We start from the raw sequence: 21,605 nt of genomic DNA, 5'->3' as shown, positions 1-21,605 counted from the left end.
CCACCTTGAGCTCCTTTCCAGAATACACTGCCTGGGGCTGCAGTTAGGATCGAATGTGTCTGTGGGATTCAATGCAAATTCTGTTTCTCTGCACGTTTGTCTAGGCAAAATGCTCAGTACATTTCAGACTCATCCCTTACTGGAATCTATCTTTGGTTTGTGGTAACCAAGTAGTCATAATCATAAAATGGTAGGAAGTGGCAACAATAGCAACAATATCTACTCATCTGCCTGTTTGTAAGAGCGCGTGCTCATTTGATGTGGACCTGAAACCAAAAGCTTAATAATTTGAGTGGGTTTTTTCAGGTTGAGACCACATGGATTTGCGCTGTATTTCACGCTATCTTCACTCTCTTCTTTGTTTTCTTTCTTCTGTAACACTGCATTGTTAGCATCATGCTGTTGGTAAAGTAGACTATTTTTTACAGTTTTCAAGACATGTGAAATAGTTTGTTGATGAGTTTAAGTCATGATACCGTAACCAGATGAATAAGAGTTAACCCAATACTTAACTAACAGTTGTTAACATCCCTAAAATGAAACAAATGATGTTCCCTTGCGTGGTGCTGCCCCCAGTCTTCTGCATTGCCAGGGCTACAGTATGCCTTAAAATGGACCACCCAATCCTCAGAACTCCTCATTGTGTGGATGCCACTTTCAGTATGTCATCATTATCATTTTAGGGTGGCTTGACCCTATCACCCCACTTGTTTTTTTTTTTTTTTTGGTTGGCTCTTTCCCACTAATTAACAAATGTATGAGCGTACATGCCTGCCGCCTGGAGCCAGCCCGCTGCTAATGTGGCACACAGACTGAGGCTCCCAGCTGCCAGGGAAGAGGGAGCAAAGAGCGGGATGGCTGCCTATTAACAGTGACACCTAGTGGGATCTCAGCCTGAAGTGCCAGCTGTGTGTGTGTGCGTGTGTGTGAGACGGCAGCGATGCCGAGGAGGACAGTGTTCTGGCACCTTACCAATGTTTAATATTTGGAAGTAGGGTAAGGGTCCCCCCCCCCCAAATACAGTATTATTCGTAAAGGTGAGCTTATGAATGCAGCAGTAGATTGGTAGGTAGAAACTTAAGGTGCCCAGAAAAGGTTTCCGTCAACTTTTGTGGTGCAGGACTGTTCCTCCCAGACGAGATGTGTGTCTGTCAACATGGCTGGCAAGATTTTAAGTCACTTGGAAAATTTAATGGCCACATCTAATACACATGGATCGCATCCATACTGCAGATATGCAAATACATTATGACCATGTTTAACTCATGATGTAACAACTGACACAGCATTTACAACAACCAGTGAAGGCTGTTTTAGACAAGATTGGTGCCGGTCATCATAATGCAGATACATGCTTAACCACGTTTTAAAACAAAGCCACAACGTTGCTGTAATGAAAATGTTTTATTTAACAGCCATTTTAACATAAACCAAAGCTTGCATGTAGCCAATATCTTGCGCAGCCTTCAGATTGATAGATTAAATAGATATTGAGGCCTAATGAGAACTGAAAATAGAAAATATATTTATATTGCCGTCTTAGAATGTAGATGAGATAGGAATAGTTCATAGGCGTAACAATAAATACAGTGTGTTTTCAGAAGCAAAAATCTTATCTTTTGCTTCCTCAGATTTTCATATGTATTGTGTATAGGCTGAGCAAAAACAATATTACTGCAGTTATTTTCAAAAACAGAGGTTTCTGTAGGCTAATTGCACATGATTGTTAGTCAACAAGTAATAGAATTACTTGTTAACAAGTAATAGAATTAACTGTTATTTACATCCCTAATTGCTAGTTAGCAGGCCATGATTTCACAGATAACGTCTAGCTAGTTAATGTATTTTGTTGCTCACTGAATGGAAATAATGAGATTTAGTTCTGTCTGTGCTGTTTGTCTAACTAACTGTAAGAATAAGCAATAATGTATCAGCTTTTAATTATTAGGTGGGATTCCCCATGAACAAGGCCTGCGATGTTGGCAAACAAAAATATGTGAACATTTTTCACCTCCCCATGTGACCCACCCAAAGTTTTTAGTGTTTATGTGATCTGCGTTTCTGCATTAATTATTATAAAACCGTGGTGGACTTGTCCATTGGTTGAACTTGATTTTGAGTCAGCCAGCACTTTTCATGAAATTAAAAATAACGTAAGTGTATTTTCAGCCATCTTTAGTGTTTTCATATGGTTTGGGATATTAGCTAGCTTGGTAGGCCATACTTTGCAAAGGCCATGATTTACTGAAGCACATCTCACCAACCTTAGAATATCTGGTCTGTTGGGTGCAGCTCATCTAAGCCGCTTTGTATATCACTGGGGACCAGTGAGATGCAGAAAGTGCCTGGGTGTGAATAGCAGAGGCCTTACCCTGTGCTGTGGTGGAGAGATACTCCTGTGGTTTTCAGATTTGAGTCACAGGCGGCCCTATCTAGGCTAAGTGAGAATCCATGGTAAGTTTCTATGGTTAGTTCGTATCTTATTTTTGTGACATTTGACATTTACATTCCAGTCAGTCAGCGTGCTTTCCAGCTGCAGTTTTTCCTTAGTTGTCATGGTGATGTCTGCTTCAGAAATGTCATGATTTTGTAGAGTTGGTCCAAAATGGTTGGGTGCTCCTCTGAGTGGAAATCAGAACTAACTTTGACGTACGTTCAGATGGTATCTCCAGTCAAAATCAGTCATTTGATAAGTTTGATTTAATAATATGATAGATTTTGGGCATGTATAAAGACAGACTGCCTGCAAGAAAACATGCGTCGTACACATCCTGCCACTTTCTGCTACCCTGATAATATCAGAGGATTGTTGCCCCCTTGCAGCATCAGCCCACAGTTTTTCGGCTCAACTGCACCCTTTAGGTAATGCTTCTTTGGTTCAGTGTGATTATAAACCTCATTCCATCATTGATATCCTTTAATTAAATGAATACCTATTTTCTAAGTATAAGTTCCTCAAGTACTAACAACCATTTTAACCCACAGACCTGCACATCAATTCTCTAAAGCTGGGTTGTTCCATGTTAGTCATGCCATAGCATCATATGGAGCCCCTGAAGTTGAGCTGGAAGGAAAAAAAAAACATCCATTACAAATTAGGTTAATGCTGTGATTAAAAATGTGTTTGAGTTCTGTGTTATATGTAAAATGCTTACTGTGTGGACAAACATGATGCTTTTGGCAGGAGCGTTACTTATCCCTGTTATATTACCCGAAGCATAAGCTGCAGTGCAGATGTGGCAGAAGAGCCATTGTGTCACCACCTGGAGGCCCCCTTTAAATGGCCCTTGGGGTTGCTTTGCTTCGGTCAAAGCTTTACAGTTACTCTGACCTTCTGTATAATCCTTTTCAAGGATTACTTGATCAGCAACGATTAAATTGCATCATCTGCTTGCTTAAATAAATGTCCCGTTGCAAACAGTTAAGAGCACAGATTTACTGAAGTCTGAAGACGCTGATATGAGGATGGCAAGCTGTACAGAGCCATTTTTATCCTCCGTTTGCTGGCAATTGTCACTAAGAAAAATCACTAAGTACTCATTATGTCACGGCCTGGCACAATTTCTAGAGTTAAAAATTGCTGGTGTACCTGCCTGTTGACTGTGTCCGGGTTAGCTGGGGTTTCCAGGTGTGTCACCATTCCTCCACAGGTAAACTGGGTTAACCCTCGGAGGTTGCCCCACATCCGTTGCCGCCACCCTTTGTCGCTTTTTCTTTACATGACCTTACATAATGTGCATGCATTGAATATAGCAGGACTCAGATCAAAGTGTCTTTGAATTCGTGTTTTCCATTATCTTAATCAGGTGTGTCCAAACGTTTGACTGGTATCGTATGTGGCAAAACATAACCACAACTGGCTTAAAAATAGTAATTGTTAAGGTGTAGTAATATGTACACAGCCATGTTTTTGCCTGCTGCTAACGTTTTTCTTTTTCTGCTTTCAGAATGCTGCCTTTTTATATGGCCTCGGTATGGTTTACTTCCATTACAATGCATTTCAGTGGTGAGTACATTTTTTTTTTTTTTTTTTAAAGTAACTGAATATTTTACACAAACTATTCATTGGAGTATGACTTGAGGAATCTAGAGGGTTTTATCAAGATCTGTCCTTAACCATGCCCTATTCTTGAATAAGCTTTTAAGTTAGAGTAGACTGGTATTAGAGCACTGCTGAGATAATTATGGATACATGTGACTAGCTGTACACTTTCCTTGTGTTTCACTTGTTTTCATTCCGGTGCAGCAACAAATTTAAGCATAATATAGTATTTCATTGCATCTGTTTCCAGTAAAACCTTGATTTGCTTGACAGCACAGATTCAATATTCATGCCCCCCTTGAAAGGAGGAAGCATGCAAAACAGAAATGTTTCCATTAATGTGCTAGGTCAGACCTGACTTGCTTCACAAGAATGTTTACATTTTTATTTCTTTTTCCATTTTATCCATTGTTTGATCAAAATCTTGCACAATTCCTTTTTTTCCCCTAATTTAATATTATACAGTTACAGCAGATTAGTTACTAATCTGCATTTTCATACTCTACACGTTATTCATATCAGCCTTTGAGCATCCATGTTCTGAGGGCCAGGTCTGTTTTAAATTGAGCCCTGAATGTCGAAATAGTAAGTTTAACTGTGAGAGGGGAAGAAAAATGATCAAGCCTGATGACCTACCTGTCTTTTTCAACATTTTGAGTTATACAGAAATTAACAAAATATCATTGTATGAAAATGATTAAAGGGATGGAGCTTTGGCTGTTTTCAAGCCATGTTGATACATTCATTCTGATCAGTAGAAATGATGCATTGATTCAATTAAAATAGTAGTGCAAATGATCAATTTTATATTGTGCAAACTGTCACGAAATGCTTCCATTATTGGTTTGCAGTTGTCACGTGAACAGCTTCCCAGCAGACTATTAACTGACTATTGGGTGAAACCCATATTAAGTAGGGTTGGGTATCGTTTGGGTTTTTTCCAATACCGGTGCTGAAATCATACTTTTAAAACGGTACCGGTGCTTAAACGGTCCCTGAACCGATAGTGGAAAGTACAAAACGGTGGTCGACGACATTAAATAACAGCTTTTTTTATTGCTAAGGCAAATTTGAACTTGAGATTGAACAACTGTTAACAGTTTAAAGTATACTTAAACATATAAATATAAATAAATACAAAATATTTAACAAATTTACATAACAAATTCACATAATAAATAAAACCTAACCCAAAAACAATAATTTAACACTAAATAACAGTTACAGTACTGTTTCGGAGCACCAGAGGGCGAATATTTCAATCAACAGCTCAGGCATTTAAGTGGCACTGAAATGAAGGGCCGAAATCTGCATTGCATTTCGGTCCGGTACATACCGGTCGTGTAGGAACTGGTGCCATATTGGCATCGGGTTTCGGTACCCAACCCTAATATTAAGTAACGCAAACTGCTGCGAATTGTCTCATTAGCAGACCAGTTGCGTCAAGCTTACTTCTTTAAGACTGGTAGTTTGCCGGATACTAACCCCATCTAAGGAAAACTAGTTTCAAAAAGTAGTGAGTGCAGTAGTTTCCTGAACTTGATGTACTCAGGTTTGTTGCATCTCTCTCAGATGTCCCTGCTCCAAGGAACACTAGCGAGTGCGGCTGTTAATAACGCACATTTACGTGTTCAAATTCATTTTTAAGCTTCCTAACCCTGGCATTCATGGCCATCATCTGCCCTTTTCCCTTTTTTCGCACCTGGGAGCCAACCTGGGGGTGTGGTGTAGAATGATAAGCATTACTGTGGCACCTAGAGGGGGTGTGATTAGATGTGAAGAAGCAGAACTAAGGATTTGTAATCTGGGCATGTGACTGTACACCCTTCCACAAAGGACATTTGGCAGGCACCCATTAACTGTTATCTCCTTTTTAGCAATCATGGTCCGGATTTTCTGGGAGGGGCAGTTTGAGCAAACAATTTCACGCTACAGAAAGTTACCCTGAATTAAGGGGAAAAAACAAACTGCCAGGGTTAGTTAGCAGTTTGATGTAGCCTGTTGTCCTTATTTGAAGTTGCTTGCCAGGAATTCATAGTTTGGGGTTGTGAAACTATTGCTTTACTTAAACAGGGATCAAGAATGTTTAAATGAGGATGTTTTCAATTTTAAGGGTTTTTGCATGTACAGTGCCTTGCAAAAGTATGCAGGCCCTTGACCAATTTTCACATTTTAATGAATGACAAATGATACGTTGAAATTTTGTCCTGAAATTTAGTCCTCCCCCCATTTATCCAGAAAATGTGACAGTTACATTAATACTTCACAGGTAGAGATCAATGGTAAAGAAGTTGTGTCCACTTTTTTCATCAGTGTAAACTTCAGTTTTTTTTTTTTGTTTTTCTTTATTTTAAGGTGACGTAGGTTTTATGTAAGAAGATATTTTGAGTTTTTGAATAAAATGTTACACAGAACAAAATTTCAATGTATCATTTGTCATTCATTAAAATGTGACAATTGGTCAAGGGTCTGAATACTTTTGCAAGGCACTGTATTTAGACATTGACAAGGAATGGCAAGTTGTATGTCCCATATCTAGAGATCAACCCTCTGTTTTTTCTCCAGTATGTAGAATGTAATCTGCCTGTGACCAGTACAAAAACAGTCACAAATGGCCTGTGGCATTGATGTGAATGTGATGTGATGTGTAGTGTAGTTGTGGGAGTTTGATAAAGTCGGGTCTGAACTGAAGAGTGATATGGGTCAACACTGCATGAGGTAAATACCCTTTAGGGTTGTGAATAGGTTTGCTACTTAATCCTTAAGAACTGGTTACAGCATTAGAATATTTGGAAATTGAGAATGCAGACCAGTGAGCGTGATATAATATACATGTTTCCTTAAGCCAAGGAAAACGGAAATTGCAGATATGTATGTCTAATTGTGTGCATGCATATATACATTCATACATATGTATGTGTATGTATGTATAATACACATTAATAAACAAGGATTAATTATAATCATGCCCTGCTCTGCAGTGTGTTCACAACTGTGAGTAAAAGGTAGATCAGTTTCAAAACTGCAGATGGAAATGGACATAAAAATGAGGCGGCGATCATTACGAAGATTTCATGTGTATTAGGAAAATGATCTCAAAGTATGCAGTATTTTTTACTTTACATTTTTTGTAAGGCTAAGTAAGAAAATGTATTAATATATCTAGCAAGCTACTTGGCATAGAACTAAATTCACCAATGCAGTATGCATATCATGAGAGCTCAGCTTTTGTAACATTGTAAATGCAGAGTTACAGTAAACATTTGAATTTGGTCGAGAGGTTCAATTTCTAGTCAATATTAGTATTCCAAGATCTAGTACTTTCTAACAAATTGTTTTATGGTACAAATTTTGTGTCCTGACCCAAGTCTCCATCGTGACAAGGTGCAGACGTGGTTGTGAAATGGATTTAAGACCATTTTAGAATTTCTACTTGTCTAATTATCTGCAAACCAGTTTAATTTACAAAATTATTTAGTCTGAAAAAATCATATGGCCAGTAACTGACACTGAATGATTGCAGAGTCATTACATGCTCTTGGTAGGTAGTGCTACTGCCTACGAGCATGATTATTGAGCTATGTCCAGGCTGCACTATCATGCCATCTAATGTTTGTTATCACTTCTTCACAAGAGGAGAGAGTAACAACAAGTAACTTCTCTGTCTTTAATATTAACCTGGATATTGCTGTCAAGATAAATACAGATAAACTAGATAGTCACCACTGGTTTTGAAAAGCAGCAAATTTTCACGTGAGGTTTGTGCTTCCAAGTGAGGGAGAGAGAGCAGTTCCTGCTTTGCAAGTCACGACAGTGCATCACCCTCTTTTCGCAAGCCACTTTGTGGAATTTTTTATTGAATGCAGAATTGTGAAATTATCACAGCTGTTAAGGATTGACTGCAGTAAGACAAGACTCCAATTTGGTTGGTAGCCAGTGAGAAATGTTGTGCAACTCTAACCTAACATACAATATTGTATGGACTTGGCATAACACACCCCTCTGCTTTATATTCTCTCACCAACAGGTGTAAGCATTTTAAACGTAAGGGTTGACTGACAATTGCTCAAAGTCATTGACTGAAAGACAATTACTCATTGGTCAAATAGGAAATAGGATCTAAAAAGTAGCATGCCATTCGAAATAAACACTTGCCAAGAAACCCAGCAGAGACTGTTAACAAGTCAGCAGTCCTAGACATGCAGTAAATCCTCATAATCTGAATCATTCTTTACATACAACAAGTTGCTGAAGGTTTAGAACTGTGTAGTTGTACCCTGTATTTTTTAATTCAGAATACCTTGTGTAGGCTGTGAGGTTGTGTAGAGGTAAAGGTGCTTGCACCACTTCCTGGTATTTACTACTATAGGTCCCCTCTTCTCCTGTCTAGGCCAGTGCAGCCCTCCTCTTCAGATGCCCACTCTGGACAGAGAAGGTAGGCACGCCCTGTTGATCTTACTAGGGAATGCCAGGGAGGGTTCAGTTTTTTTTTTTTTTTTAATGCTTAAGGACACCCTCAAAATCGTTCAAGGGTTTGTTCACATGCACGTAGAATTCGATGCAACTTTGATTACTTTCAGATGTTTTGCAATAGGGATAAACAGGCCAAGCCAATAAAATAACACCATTGCACTTTTGAAGGAGGTCTGCCGAGAACAAATGCATCTTCAGACCTGACTTTGTTAGAAAACACTGTGGGCGGCTCTTTAATGAATGTAGTATGTGACCGTCCAACCTCAGTTCCGTTCAGATGGAAATGCAAAAGGAAGCTTTGAAAAGGCAGTTTTCCATTCAGGTTCTGGGGTCCTTACAGGGTAGTAAGTACCTCTTAATTGTATAGACACAACTCTCTGTGGATTTTGTTTTTTGCTTCAACAGGAGCAGATGTTGGTTAATTGTCAGCACTGCACAGATTCACAAATTTCTTGTAGTCCTTAATTCAAATGCGCTTGTCTGTTATCAGGAAGTAAAAGCCAGAAGTTGACAGGATTGATGAAATTAAAAGAGAGTTTTGCTTGGGGTGGTAGTGGTAATCTTTTTGGGTCAAAACTGTCTTACATAGCATATTGATGCCTTTTGTGCCACAGGCGCCCGTACCCAAAATCCTAGGGTGTAAACAGCTCTTATAATGAATAAGAATAAGAGTAGCAATCTTTTCATAGGTAACCATAGATTAGAGAGTTACAGAACCATATTTCAAATATAAATAATAGATTCGTATTATACAGTTGATATCCATAAAATATACTGAATTAGCTATGTATAAATTAATTTGATCTTGCACTGTTAAAACTATTTTTATTAGTGTCTTAAATGCTAATTTCATATCTTCCATGATTGCACTTGTCCTCAAAAATGTAAATCCGTTTTTCATGTAACTGTACATATCATTTCCACTTAACTACTGAAAACATTGTTTGCTACTTGCACAATTTCCAAATCAGTTGTGTATTTCACCTGAAATTTCTCGCCACATATAGGCTACTTGATCGCACTCTTGTGTTCATCAGAGAGGAAAAAATAGTCAATACATGTATATGGCACGGTTGCAAACAAAGTTGCAAGGATTCAAGTCCAAAAGCCACGAATTAGACAAAGTCTGTTGCTTAAGCGGTGACTGTTTTTTCCAAAGTGGCCATGCTTGCTGAATAGCGCTGGGTGGGGGAGGCATATGTGTCTAGTGTTTGTGAAGAGAAAAAGGATGCTCCATCTCCAAGTCTCCATTTAGACTGCAACAGTAGATACAAGCAGTTAAGGTTGCTCGCTGACATTTCCTCCATATGACAAGGCATACTTTTATGAGTGCTTGTTACATGAATTATTCCATAACTGTTCCGTATTCCACTATTCCATGACTGATCCAGGAGGTGACTCTCCATATGTGCAGAGAGGAACTCAAATGACCCGGTTCCCCCCTTAGTCCCCCCCTGCCCCCTCCAGGAACTCCCCTCCCAGGGTGAGCACTGCTATGTAAACTTGGCAGCGTGACAGCATGGGAGACTTCAAGGCCGAAGAGGAGGAGCCAGGCCTTGGAATGCCGTTACTAGGTTACAGCAGGGCCTCCTGTCTTGAGTGCTGTGGGCGTGCATCCTGGACCATGACTTTAGAGAGATACTGTAGCTAGATTATGGGGATTTTGTCAGTGTTTGTTAAAGTGTGTGTTCTGGCCGTCCTAATTGTATTCGTGCAAAGGAGTTGAAGCCAAAATTCACATCCTTGGGGAAGAAGTGAGTTGTTTTTTCTACAAACAATTTTCTGCTCTTCTGCAGTTTTCCAATTCATGTGGACAGTTGAGCACTTCTCAGTTTTGGAAATGTAGAGCCAGCATAAATAAGTTAAATAAGTTGCTTTTTTTGATAAATCTATCATCAGCTACTCTAAACTGCTTCTTAAAACCACCCCTCTCCCTATACACCAGTAGGGTGACTGATAGAATGTGTAAGGGTCTATCCTGAAAGTTACCCAAGTTATGCCACCAGGAGAAAGTAAAACCATTTTTAAAAAGGCATTCCCGTTGATCTGAATAGAACGGTGTGGGTCATTTGATTCTCACCAAGTCAGAGACAGTTGGGTAGTGCTGATTGTTAGTGTTGGCTGTGCTCTTCGGCCAGATTTGCTTTGTTTATGTTGAGCAAATCATACAATGAAATATTTTATCATATGCAGTAGTGTTGATATTTTGTTTCTGAATAGTTAATATTTGTTGCTAATAATAACCTTATGCTGGTATAAAAAGAAATGTTTTTTTTTCTGATTCATTGATGCTTGTTTCTGTTGAGAGTGAACTGTAAAGTACTGTAAATTCACCCATGTATTTTCCTCTGATTCCTTCTGAATTCATGGCATATATTAGACATGCAGTGTCATCTGCAGAGTATGCGGTTTGGTGTTTGGTGGGCTCGTGTCACCAGTATGTCCATGACCACTTTATAGGATCTGTTAGGTATTTTTGCTGCACTAGGTCGTAAGCTTTTGCCGATCATTGATGACATCAGTGACGCAGTAGTGCATCCTTGATGTTATGCTTGCCTGGTTGCCCAGGGTGACCAAATTTCACCAAGGTTTTTGCAACCATTTTATGGTCCCCGGTAGTCCATCTTGGCACCCCAAAATATGTATGTACTCTAAGCTGTTTTTTTCCTCTCATTGTCTGGCAGTGGTGGCCTACCTTTACACTGTTTTCTCACCATTGCCGAAGATCTGACAAAATATTGTCCCTTCCTGTCTCCTTAAAACCCGACAATACATATCTTCATTGGGGGGAAAAAAAAAAACATTGGCATTCGAGACCTGATGAATCCCATGTACGAAATTTGTGTTGTAACTGTTTACTCTAGTGAGTTTAATTGATAGTATTTCTCCAAATCTGGCTGGTCCACTAGCCAAATCGCAGTTTTCAGCCTTGTCATCAAGAGGTCAAAAAGTCCTTGCTAGCTGAACATTTTTTGTAGATGTCTTACTAAATCAAACCTGTTTCATTAGCAGAATGAGTATCGTGCTGGTTACTTTACTTTGGTAGCTTTGAGGTTGGATTGCGACGTCTTCAACTCAGCCAAGCTATTTGCACAAACAAGTAAGCAAACTAGGTAGCAACTGTGCCTGTAGTTTGCTGCATCTCCAAGAGAAAGGCAGCAGGGAATTATTTTGTTGGCCCGCACTGTGACGATGCAAGCTCATTTTATTAAGCTCGCTAACTTGGTTTTATTTGTAGCTAGCTGGGTAGCTAGCTACCTTATATTCAACTAGAAAAAATGTGGCCGTATTGTGATGAGGCTGTTGTTAGTCAAATAATTTCTCAGACATGGAAAGCACTGCACACATTGTTTTGTGTGTATACGTATATAGCATCCCCATCTTAATGGTACAGGCATTAGCTACCTTGTGACCTTGGTTTATATTGCAAAGAAGGGATTTGACCCTGAGGAGAGAAATCTACAAGCAAAGCTCCAAGTTTTTTTTTTCCCCTGAATCAGTCTCATGAAGGTTGCATATTATCATTTTATAGCCTGTTAAGTGTTATTTCCCCAAAGAAAAGACCCCAAAGTTTGGATGAACTTGTATTGCAATAAAAATTACAGCTGAACTTGGGCCATCTGACTGAAACCAGTTCACGTGCATGTTGTCTAGTCAGTAACTTAACATTAATATATAATGTGAAAACATGGCAACTCTATTCCATTCCGGCAAGTAAAAGCTGATGATTAGTTGCTCAGCTGGGCAACCACAGTTTAAAGTAGGCATCAGGCCCTGCAACATGTTCATGGTCAAGGTGAAATATTTCGCTCTCCGAAGTGCAGTCTGAACTAAATACTTTAGGACTGTATAATAAAGTGTTTCCTATCTGGGAGCTCATATTGTCACTCATAGATGATAAAAAGATGCATAAATGACTGATGACGTCACTAAGATCTTTTGGTTCCTGCTTTGAAGCAAAAAAAAAAGCCAAATCAGTGCAGTGGTGTGTCATTTATAGGTGTCATGCGTAAAACTTTCGTACAGGAGATGCACAGCCTTTGGACAATCGCGGTAGCTGCAAAACGAGCAGCGAATTCGCAGTTTGATAAATAACGTAAGGTTTTGCAAATCATTACAGTGCGCTTGATATATGTTTTTCTTACATTTTATAAATTAGGAAGATTTGGACATTTGTACGGTATAGGGCGGGATACCAGGATGATGTGGAATTTTGGAAATCACTCAACCCCCAAGTTCATGCCAAGTAGAAATGACATTGCGTCACTTGTGGCACCTTCCACTGATGGCTGTCAGGATCATACAGTTTAACAGATCTCGTGGAGCTAGATTTCCCATTCCCCACTATTTCCGTTACATTTAAGCATGACTTGTGGGCAAAATTTGACCTGCACTCTACATTATACAACTTAAAGTGTGTTCACTCTGGATTGTGAAGAGAAATATATCAAGTTATTTAATGCTGAAGGTGGTGACTGCATTATTTACATTTCCAGCGGTGGCGAGCTCCTCGTTTAGTGTATTATCAGTCCCATATTTAGAGTGAGTGCCCCGCAGTACCGAGTGGAGACGAGGGGAATGGGGCGGAGCCTGGCTCTCTTCAGCTGTGACGAAGAGCTCTCATCATCACTGCACTTCCCTGTCCGCAGGAGGAGGGTTATTAGCTGTGTATTGCCCTTAACCACACGGCATGTAGTTCAGAGATCCTACTATTCAGTATACAGTATATCTGCACAAGAGGGAGCCTGTTCTGCCTTTGTCTCATGGACTCATATGCCACTGTAGTGAAGTCCAAATGATGACAGGGCTTTATATATTGAGCTACCAAAATGCATTCAAAACAAAGAGCTTAAATCTGATTTTAATTGACAACTTGACCCTGTGACATTAGAAGCTGATGGTTCTGTCTTGAGTTAAATTAAATTGGAGGAAAAAAAAAATCAGTGTCAATGTTGATGGATAATCCACTAAGCATATTAGCTCAGCAAAATGACAGCATATGGAACATGATTAGTATTGTAATGCAGACTGAAGGATGAGGGTAGATTTGGATGAAAATAGATTACTCTGTCTAGACGGTTAATTATTGCCATCTTCATAAGCAATATTTAGATTGCTGATTGCTGCATATTCTGCGACTAGCTGTGTCAGAAGCAGTTGAATTAACTGTCAAGGTGGGAGATTTTTTTTAATGAGCAGCCATTACATGCCTATGCACCATTACTTCAGTTTGTAATGTTATTGCACAGACCTTGCTTGCTGTGCCACTGAGTACTTGCACAAATCTCAAGGAGTGAAGAAACAGTAATCAGTCATTTTCCATCAAGGGATGTAGTATTATAGGATGGCAGTGCTTCTTCGTACCGTTTTTTTCTCTCTGATGCATTCTGCTTCCCTCCTCTGCTGCCAGTAGTCGTTTGAAATATTTGGCAGAATCAGTCTATAATAACGCCCTGATGTCTGTTGTTTTTGATGTTGAGCGTGGAGAATTCTGTGTGAGTGGTCAGCATGGGCCGCGGTGCGTTTGGAAATGCTCAGAGTGTAACGGTCACAGCCGTTGTTGTCGATGTGCAGTTGCTACCCTGGTGCTGACAGAGACGGTGGTGCACAAGAAGGGAGGGGGGGCGTTGCCATGGTAACGCTGGCGCCCGTGCCACAGCGATTTGCTGTACCCGCGGCAGGTTCTCGGCAGCGTGGAAGAGTGGCTGCAGGAGGAGAAGGGGTGGTCCAGGCGGTCATCCGTCTTTGGAATTGTCCAGGGCTCCAAAGGTTTAGTGGCAAACATCTGTCAGATCAGGGGTGTCTAGGACTGAGGTGTGCTACCCACTTTCATTCCTGCTCATCGGTAATCACCTGATTGATCCAGCTGCTGCAAGGATGCTTACATGTCAGCTTTCTGCTTGATTATTTGTATTCCTTACTTCTGTGGAGATTAGTGGTGTTATCCCCGATCTCCCCTAATCCCCTTCCTCCTGCTCCCTTCAGCAATAACATTCTCCTCTTTATGTCTTGCAGGGCGATTAAAGCATTTCAGGAGGTGCTTTACATTGATCCCAGCTTCTCTCGGGCCAAGGAAATCCACCTGAGACTCGGGCTGATGTTTAAAGTTAACACAGACTATGAGTCAAGCCTAAAGGTATGTGCACTGTGTCAACCAGTTTGAATGGCTGGAAATTAAAACAATTTATAACCCCACAGTTTTTTTTTCGCACTTGAAGAGCAAGAGTGTCTTGGTTCTCACCTTTTTAGTGTGTGGGAGTACTGATATATGAGTGCTGTGTTTGAAATGCAGTTGTGGCTTCAGCAGTCTTGTATAACTGATACCATTATGTCAGATCTGTGAATACATACATTGCCCTTCAAGTATTCTGTTTCCATTTGAGGTGGTATCTGAAGCAAGTCTATCCAGCGTAGACACACCCTGAGGCTACTGTTTCAGACAGTGCAAAATAAAAGCGCTTTTTTTTTTTTTAATTCATTCAGCTATTGTGTTTCATGCTAATGTGATTCAGTGATAATTTCGGCCTCTTACTGTCGCATACTGTGTCCGTCACATGGCTTGCGGTGTCTCCAGGTAAGCTCTTGAGTATATTCAGGGGGTACCTGTACAGGTGTCTGCATGGGGGAGGGCACCCCCTCCCATGGATGTTAAGGGTAGGTAACAGCAGTCAGCCCCTGGCTGTGTGGTTTAGGCCCCAGCCCTCACAATGTGGTTATTCTCTATGTCAAACACAGCTTTTGCAAGGCCAGTCTCTCTCTCTCCCAGTATGAAAGTGCACATGCAGAGAAGCCATCTGTACAGAGCTGCCAAGCAAGAACAGAGAGAGAACAGTCATACAGGGGATTTGATGCGTCGTCGTCTGTCTCTCCCTGCCTTGTTCTTTATCCTCCTCAAAGACCACAGGGACACAAATAATGTGGGGTCTATATATAGACTTTATAACAGATGTGAAGATGCCAGGTTGTCATGGGCTGTATCTTGTGTCTTAGACCTTTTGAAATAGAAAAGAATAGGGGCAACAGACATATGCTGTATCTGTACCAGTATTCAGTGTTTGCCAAGACATATTTCAGGAACTTGTATATTTCCTGTTGGCTTTGCCTTCTTATAGATCTATACCTCACTACAAATATTACAATTAAATGATTTCAGGTGTTTTTAAGCCAAAAATGAAAATCTTATTTTTGATTGGTTCCTGGTGGTATATTATTTTATGTAGGACACTTTAATGAGTAACCTTTGCGAAAGCTTGTACAAATGTTTACAAAAATGTGGTACATTTAACGTAATGGTTCAAGAGATGATTCTTAAGATGCTGTCTGTAACATCAATAATAATTGATAGTATGGGTAAAATTCAGAGCCCTTTCATAACATGTTGGCATGGGATTCAAAGACGTGAAACTATGAAACATGGTATGTTTTGTTTGATACGGTACACGTGCATCAAATTTCACTCTTGTTTGCCCAGTGGTTGTAATTTAGGCCCAGTTAGCCAAGTGAGATGGAATGGTGCAGACTGTTTTCTGTATGAAAGCTGTTTTTTGACCCAGAAAAAGAATATTTGAAGAGCAAGTTGGTGGAAGTCCAATGCGAAAACATGAAACAGCCTCGGAAGGAAATCTAATACAGTGGACTTCATAAAGGCAATTACAGTTACGATAATATTTCTTGTGATATGCGAAGTGTGTACCTGTACCATATTCCATGGCTAGCCGGCTAACTGCGTTAAGTAAATACAGATACCTGACTGGTTAACTTCATGTATAGGACATTCACCCTTTGTCTTAAAGACTAATGGTTAGTTTCATGAACTGATTTTATTTATTTATTATTATTATTTTTTTTTTTTTTACTTACGCCACCCCTGCTCCAAAGACCACTAACTGCAAGTGTAGATGGTGCTTTTTCTGTTAGCTCCTTTTTTAGCCTGTTTGGTGCCTGTGTTACTATGGTTAATGTTCATTTTTAACCTCAAAATGATGTTTTACTGCAATTGTATTTGAGGCCTCTTTCCTGCTTCACTTACTCAGTCGTTTGGAAAGATAGGGCAGAAAACTGGGACTGTCTAAAAAGCCCTTTCTAGGGAGCTGTAACCCTTCAGCCTGCCCCCAAAACAAGATTAAATATTCATAAAGATGTCCCAGTCCCGAAGAGCTTATAACGTATAGTTTACATTGGTGGAATTTGCATTTCTACAGAGGTTTGAGTATGATGAGCTCACCATTAGCTATTAAAGAAGAAAAAGAAAGGCTTTTCTGAAATTTAGCTCTACCCCTTATTTTTGATATTGCATTATTGGCAAAGCTTTCTGCTTTATTTATGCAAACATGTCACCTGTTCTGTATTTGAATTCATTTTGCTGGCATAGGTAAGTCATGATCTCCCTAGCAGAGTTGCTTACAGTGTTTTGTCTGCACCAATTATAATTTCCTACTCAGCATTATGTCCTTTGCCTCTGTTGTGGAGGGCTGTGTGGGAAAGGTATGAGACAGTAGGAAAAAACAACAGACGTGAATGAGGAATCAAATGCAAGCCAAAATACTGCCCATGACCCTACAGACAATGGCCGTGAGGTAGGGTGTAGAGTCTGATGAAACCCATCATTCCTAGCAGCAGAATTACCCATCATTCTTAGCAGCAGAATTACCCATCATTCTTAGTGGGAAGATTTACCTCTTGAGGTAAGAGTGAAATTGGCTGCTCCTGCTGATGATTTTCAGCATGGTGAGAGACTGGAATGTTTTCCATCTTTACCAGCAGTGGTTCAGCCTGATACCAATCTGTCTGCATAGCCAGGCACGACTAGTTTAATATCTTTGAAATTCAGTCTAAATCTCCTCTCGGTGTTGATAATAGGAAATACTACTGCTTCTCCGCTGAGCAGTAATAGGCGATGTTTTCTCAGGATAGTCCGTATTGGACTGGATTAAGTAAAGTCTCAAAGAAGCTGCACAAATGCAAATGTTAGTGGCAAACCAACATGTTAAAATGTAGTTTCTCATGTTCATTATAAGTGAGATGAGTATTTCTAAACTACAGGAGAGGGCAGTGGCATCTTGCCTAAAAAAATACTCAGATGTTTGAAATGGGTATGAACTGAAGATTCGTTGTCTTGTATGATGGCCATTTATGTTAAGATATAGGCCTACCCAAAAGTGTTTGCTGTTGATAGTTATACATGGCCCATGACTCAGCTTTTAAAACCATAGAGTTCACAGCCTATTTTGACAGATAAAGGTTTTTTTCTTTTTTGGTAGCTTTTTGATGCTTTGGTCTGGGTGCTCTGCCTCCTATGACACCCCAAATAAAAAATCATTCATACTCCAAGCATGTGGGAAATTACAGTTTTACTTTAATTTTTGGTCTTCTTTTATGACTGACCTTCTAAGTAAAAAATCTGTTAATTTGACTAAATGTTTTAAATGTTGAGTTTTTAATTTCTAATTTAGTAGGTGAACTGCTGATTTATCCTTTGAATATTCTTGGTAGTGTAGATGTACCCCTTTGCTTTACATGGACATGCAAATACAGCATTTGCATTTGCTCTTGTAAAGATGATTGATAGTGTTAAGATTTTATAGTCAATGAATATTTGTTCGAAAATCCCCTTGAGACCTGAAAGTCCTGTAACAGCTTTAGCATGCTTGCCTTACGAGTGCAGCTCTGTGCATTGAAGGACAGACATGACTATGACACAGGCAAGTAATCTGAAAACAAAGTGAGACATTCAGGCTTGTTTGTACTACTGAGGAGTGCCGTACTCAAGAGCACGGGGAGTTATCTGTGCAGATATGGAGGGCTGGATTGACCTTTATTTAGGAATGAGTGAATTCAGGGGAGAGGGTATATAAGAGAGAGGTGTGTTTGGTCCTGCTTGTGTGCAAAACCATGAATTAAGGGGGAGGCAGCAGTGAGTGAGGAGGTGATGGCAGCGCCTTTGCTGAGAATTCAGGAGCAACAGCTTGTTGTTGCAGAGATCACTCCTGTGTGTGTGTGTGTGTGTGTGTGTGTGTGTGTGTGAGGGAGAGAGAGAGTGAAACCATGCTTTATGTGTCACTGGCCTCTGTATACACACATACCTGTATGTGAGAGACTGCATATTTGTATTATTGCTATTATGTGTATGCACTCAGGGGTTTGTATGTGTGTGGTTGAGTGTGTTTCTCTACGCCTGCATTAGCAGTGTGTGCGCACCATGTGTCTGTATGTGTGCATGTGTGAGAGATTGCAGCTGTGTGTTCCTACACTGGCGTATGTGTGTGTGATCAAGCATTTGCATCCCTTGCGCTAGCGTGTGTGTGTGTGTATGTGGCTGCATTTGTGTTCCTGCAATAGCGTGTGTGTATGTGTGTGTGTGTGTGTGTGTGCGCGCATGCGTGAGGCTGCATTTCTGTTTCTGCTGTCGCATATGCGTACTGTGTGTGTGTGTGTGTGTGTGTGTGTGTGTGTGTGTGTTTTTGGGTGGGGGGTGGTTGCAGTGCAGCTCCAGTGAGCGGAGCCCGGGAGAGTGCATTAGTAGGTTTTCTCCAGCTGCACGTGCGGCACGTCCTCCCCCTGCCCTGTAACAGACCCAGAGAGCGGAGCTCTGGCCGTCTGCCAGAGCCTTGATTACGCCTCACTCTGCCTGTCCTACTTCTCTGAACAAAGACACGGCTCCCAGAAACGGGCACACACACACACACACACACGCACACACACACTGCCTCCCAAAATCTCCTCTCCCTCGCCCTCCCTCACATCTCTCTGGGTTTGTTTCTGTGCTCCGCTTTGAAATGTTGATTGCTTGTTGTCAGGTTTCTTTTCTTTTCCCCCGTGCAGTCGGTGTGCATGTTGTAATGGTCTTGATGCGCACCAAGGATACGCAGAAATACCAGGGCTAAGCAGAAGTGCTGTGTGCAGAGGGCCTAAAAGCTGTGCAGTGCAGCGCAGTGGAGCGATGTTCTGAAGGTGATCTATTGGAGTCCCCTCTTTATGCACACATCCTCAGTGAAACCTGCCTCCCGCCCCCACCCCCCGCCCCCCAGCCTTACAGCGTGACCAGGTGTGCTAATTTTAGCAGGGAGCGCGGTGCATATTAAAGTCAGAGAGTGACAGTGACGCTCCAGTGTGTGGAATGTGCCCCTGGAGAGCAGAGTCAGCCGTCGTCACCGCGCTGTTACAGCCCTGGTGTGTGTGGGGCTGCTATTTTTCATGGGAGGTTTCAGCCGCCGGTGCTATCTTCTTTTTTTTTTTTTTTTTCTTTTTTCCCCCTCCTTCTCCCCGCTCTCTCCTGTGCTGTCGTTTCCATGCTGAGTGGGTGCTAGTGTGCTAGACGATGCTCTAACGGGGGGAATGGAGTCAGCGGTGGAAGAGGCAGTCTGCCTCTGAGGTATTGTGTGTGATCTCTCGACTGCAGCGCTCTCCTGAATAGTAAGCAGCATGTGTCGGGGGGGCGGAGGGGTGGGGGGGGGGATAGAGAAGCCGGCAAGCCTGCTTCAATACCTGACTGGTGGCTCAGCGGCAATAAAGCTGGTGTAGGATGCAGTGATGTGTTCGAGGAAAGGACCTCTTTAGCACCGGGGCGTCTGCGGTCTGTGCCTGGTAATGTATGGTCGGTTGTGTCTTCTCGGTAATTATAAATTGTGTTGGTAAGTGAGGGTGAAGCTGGGCTCGACACATCTCTTTTGTCCTGTTCTAATTTGGTTTGTCTGTCATGGCAGGAGCACAGTGTAAGAGCAGGGCTCCTTACAGTGTCAGACACTCAGACTCTTATTTATTTATTTATGACATTGAGAGGTAGCTTTTTAAGGTAGGGGTTCATGGTCTTTTTATCTTTTTGCTGTGGGTTGTAACCTGCAGTGTTTGTTGCATTTTATTGTGTTTGCATTTTTGTAATGGACCTGTTTGCTTTAATTACTGAAACAAAAAGCAGTGTTTTATCAGAATGATGCACGAGCAGGATGCGAGTTGAATCTAAATGTCTCTCTCTCTCTCTCTCTCTCTCTCTCTCCCTCTCTCTCTCTCTCTCCCTCTCTCTCTCTGGAAATACTTTGATACACCATGTACATTTGTATTGTAATCACGATAAGAATTGTCTAGCAGTGCAAACGGTCACTGGTGGTGGTGCTTTGTTGCTTGTGTCCCCTCTGGGGTAGACCAGGGGGCTCGTTCGGGGTATCAGTCACTGAACAGGTGGCTCTTGTTTGACAGGCACCAGGTGACCCAGAGCAATTGAAGGCTAATTGCTGTCTGATTTGTGGGACGGGGGGGTTGGGAGTGGGGGCTCCACCATTTCATTTTGCTGCCAGTGTCATCTGCCTCAGCGGCAGGTGGTTGCCGTGGTTAAGGCTGGCCGTGAGGAGTGGTTTCCGTGCGGCCAGCCGGGCGTGATGGAGGTGAGGTGGTGGGTATGGAGGAGGACGGAGGACCGCTCTGTCTGCACACCGTCTGCATGCCCGGTCACATGACGTCCTGTGAGGGCGGGTCACTGAAACACAGCAGGGTGTGTCACAGGTCTGTTTAAGTGGATTTGCACTGGTGTTTTTTTCTGTATAGTATGAACAGCAGCCAGTGTGCTCCTGTGTGGTGTCCAGTCTGATAGGGGTGAAAGGAAAAGGAGGACTTTTGACCACCATGAACCTGTAGAAGGCTGAGGGGGTTTGTAACAGTGGCACTGGCTAATATTTAATACTATTTTGTATACTATTAATAATACTAATAATACTATTTTATACATATTTTGTCTGTTTGAAAGTTTTTTGAGCAGGGATGGTGAGCCTTTGTGAGTGTTTAAATGATAACATTATATGTTGATGACACTGATTTGTAATCAGATATTTTGCTCTTTTATTAATTGGATACAATAAATGTGCTAAGAAGCACAAATCTTTTTACAAGCTTGATGTATGACGCACAGGCAAATATCAGGTTGGCTTCAGTGCAGCTCACAGACTGAATTGCGATCCTCTGTGTAGTCATGTAGGTCAGTGGTTTTGTCTAAACTGAAGAACCAGGTCATAATATGTCCATGAATTCTTGGTTACTACCTGCTTGGTACCAACACACCTGCAGCCTATTGAGTTATTATGGTCTGAGTCAGGATGCAGTC

General features: G+C 41.2%; 1 protein-coding gene across 5 annotated transcripts in view; it reads left to right on the top strand.

Moving 5' to 3' along the window:
• Positions 1-21,605, top strand: part of kdm6a (lysine (K)-specific demethylase 6A) — a 72,536-nt gene that overhangs the window by 23,203 nt on the left and 27,728 nt on the right. For 2 of the 5 annotated variants that reach the window (XM_036540385.1, XM_036540383.1), the window contains exons 5-7: positions 3,948-4,006; positions 8,433-8,477; positions 14,531-14,651. In XM_036540385.1, coding sequence (XP_036396278.1) covers positions 3,948-4,006; positions 8,433-8,477; positions 14,531-14,651 — 225 coding nt within the window. Of the gene's footprint in view, positions 1-3,947; positions 4,007-8,432; positions 8,478-14,530; positions 14,652-19,867; positions 19,887-21,605 lie in introns of those variants that run through there. The other 3 variants (XM_036540386.1, XM_036540384.1, XM_036540387.1) reach the window with 2 other exon arrangements.

Source organism: Megalops cyprinoides, chromosome 11 (assembly GCF_013368585.1).
Source record: "Megalops cyprinoides isolate fMegCyp1 chromosome 11, fMegCyp1.pri, whole genome shotgun sequence".
In the NCBI taxonomy this organism is placed as follows: Eukaryota; Metazoa; Chordata; class Actinopteri; order Elopiformes; family Megalopidae; genus Megalops; species Megalops cyprinoides.
This window is presented reverse-complemented; position numbering and strand designations above follow the sequence as displayed.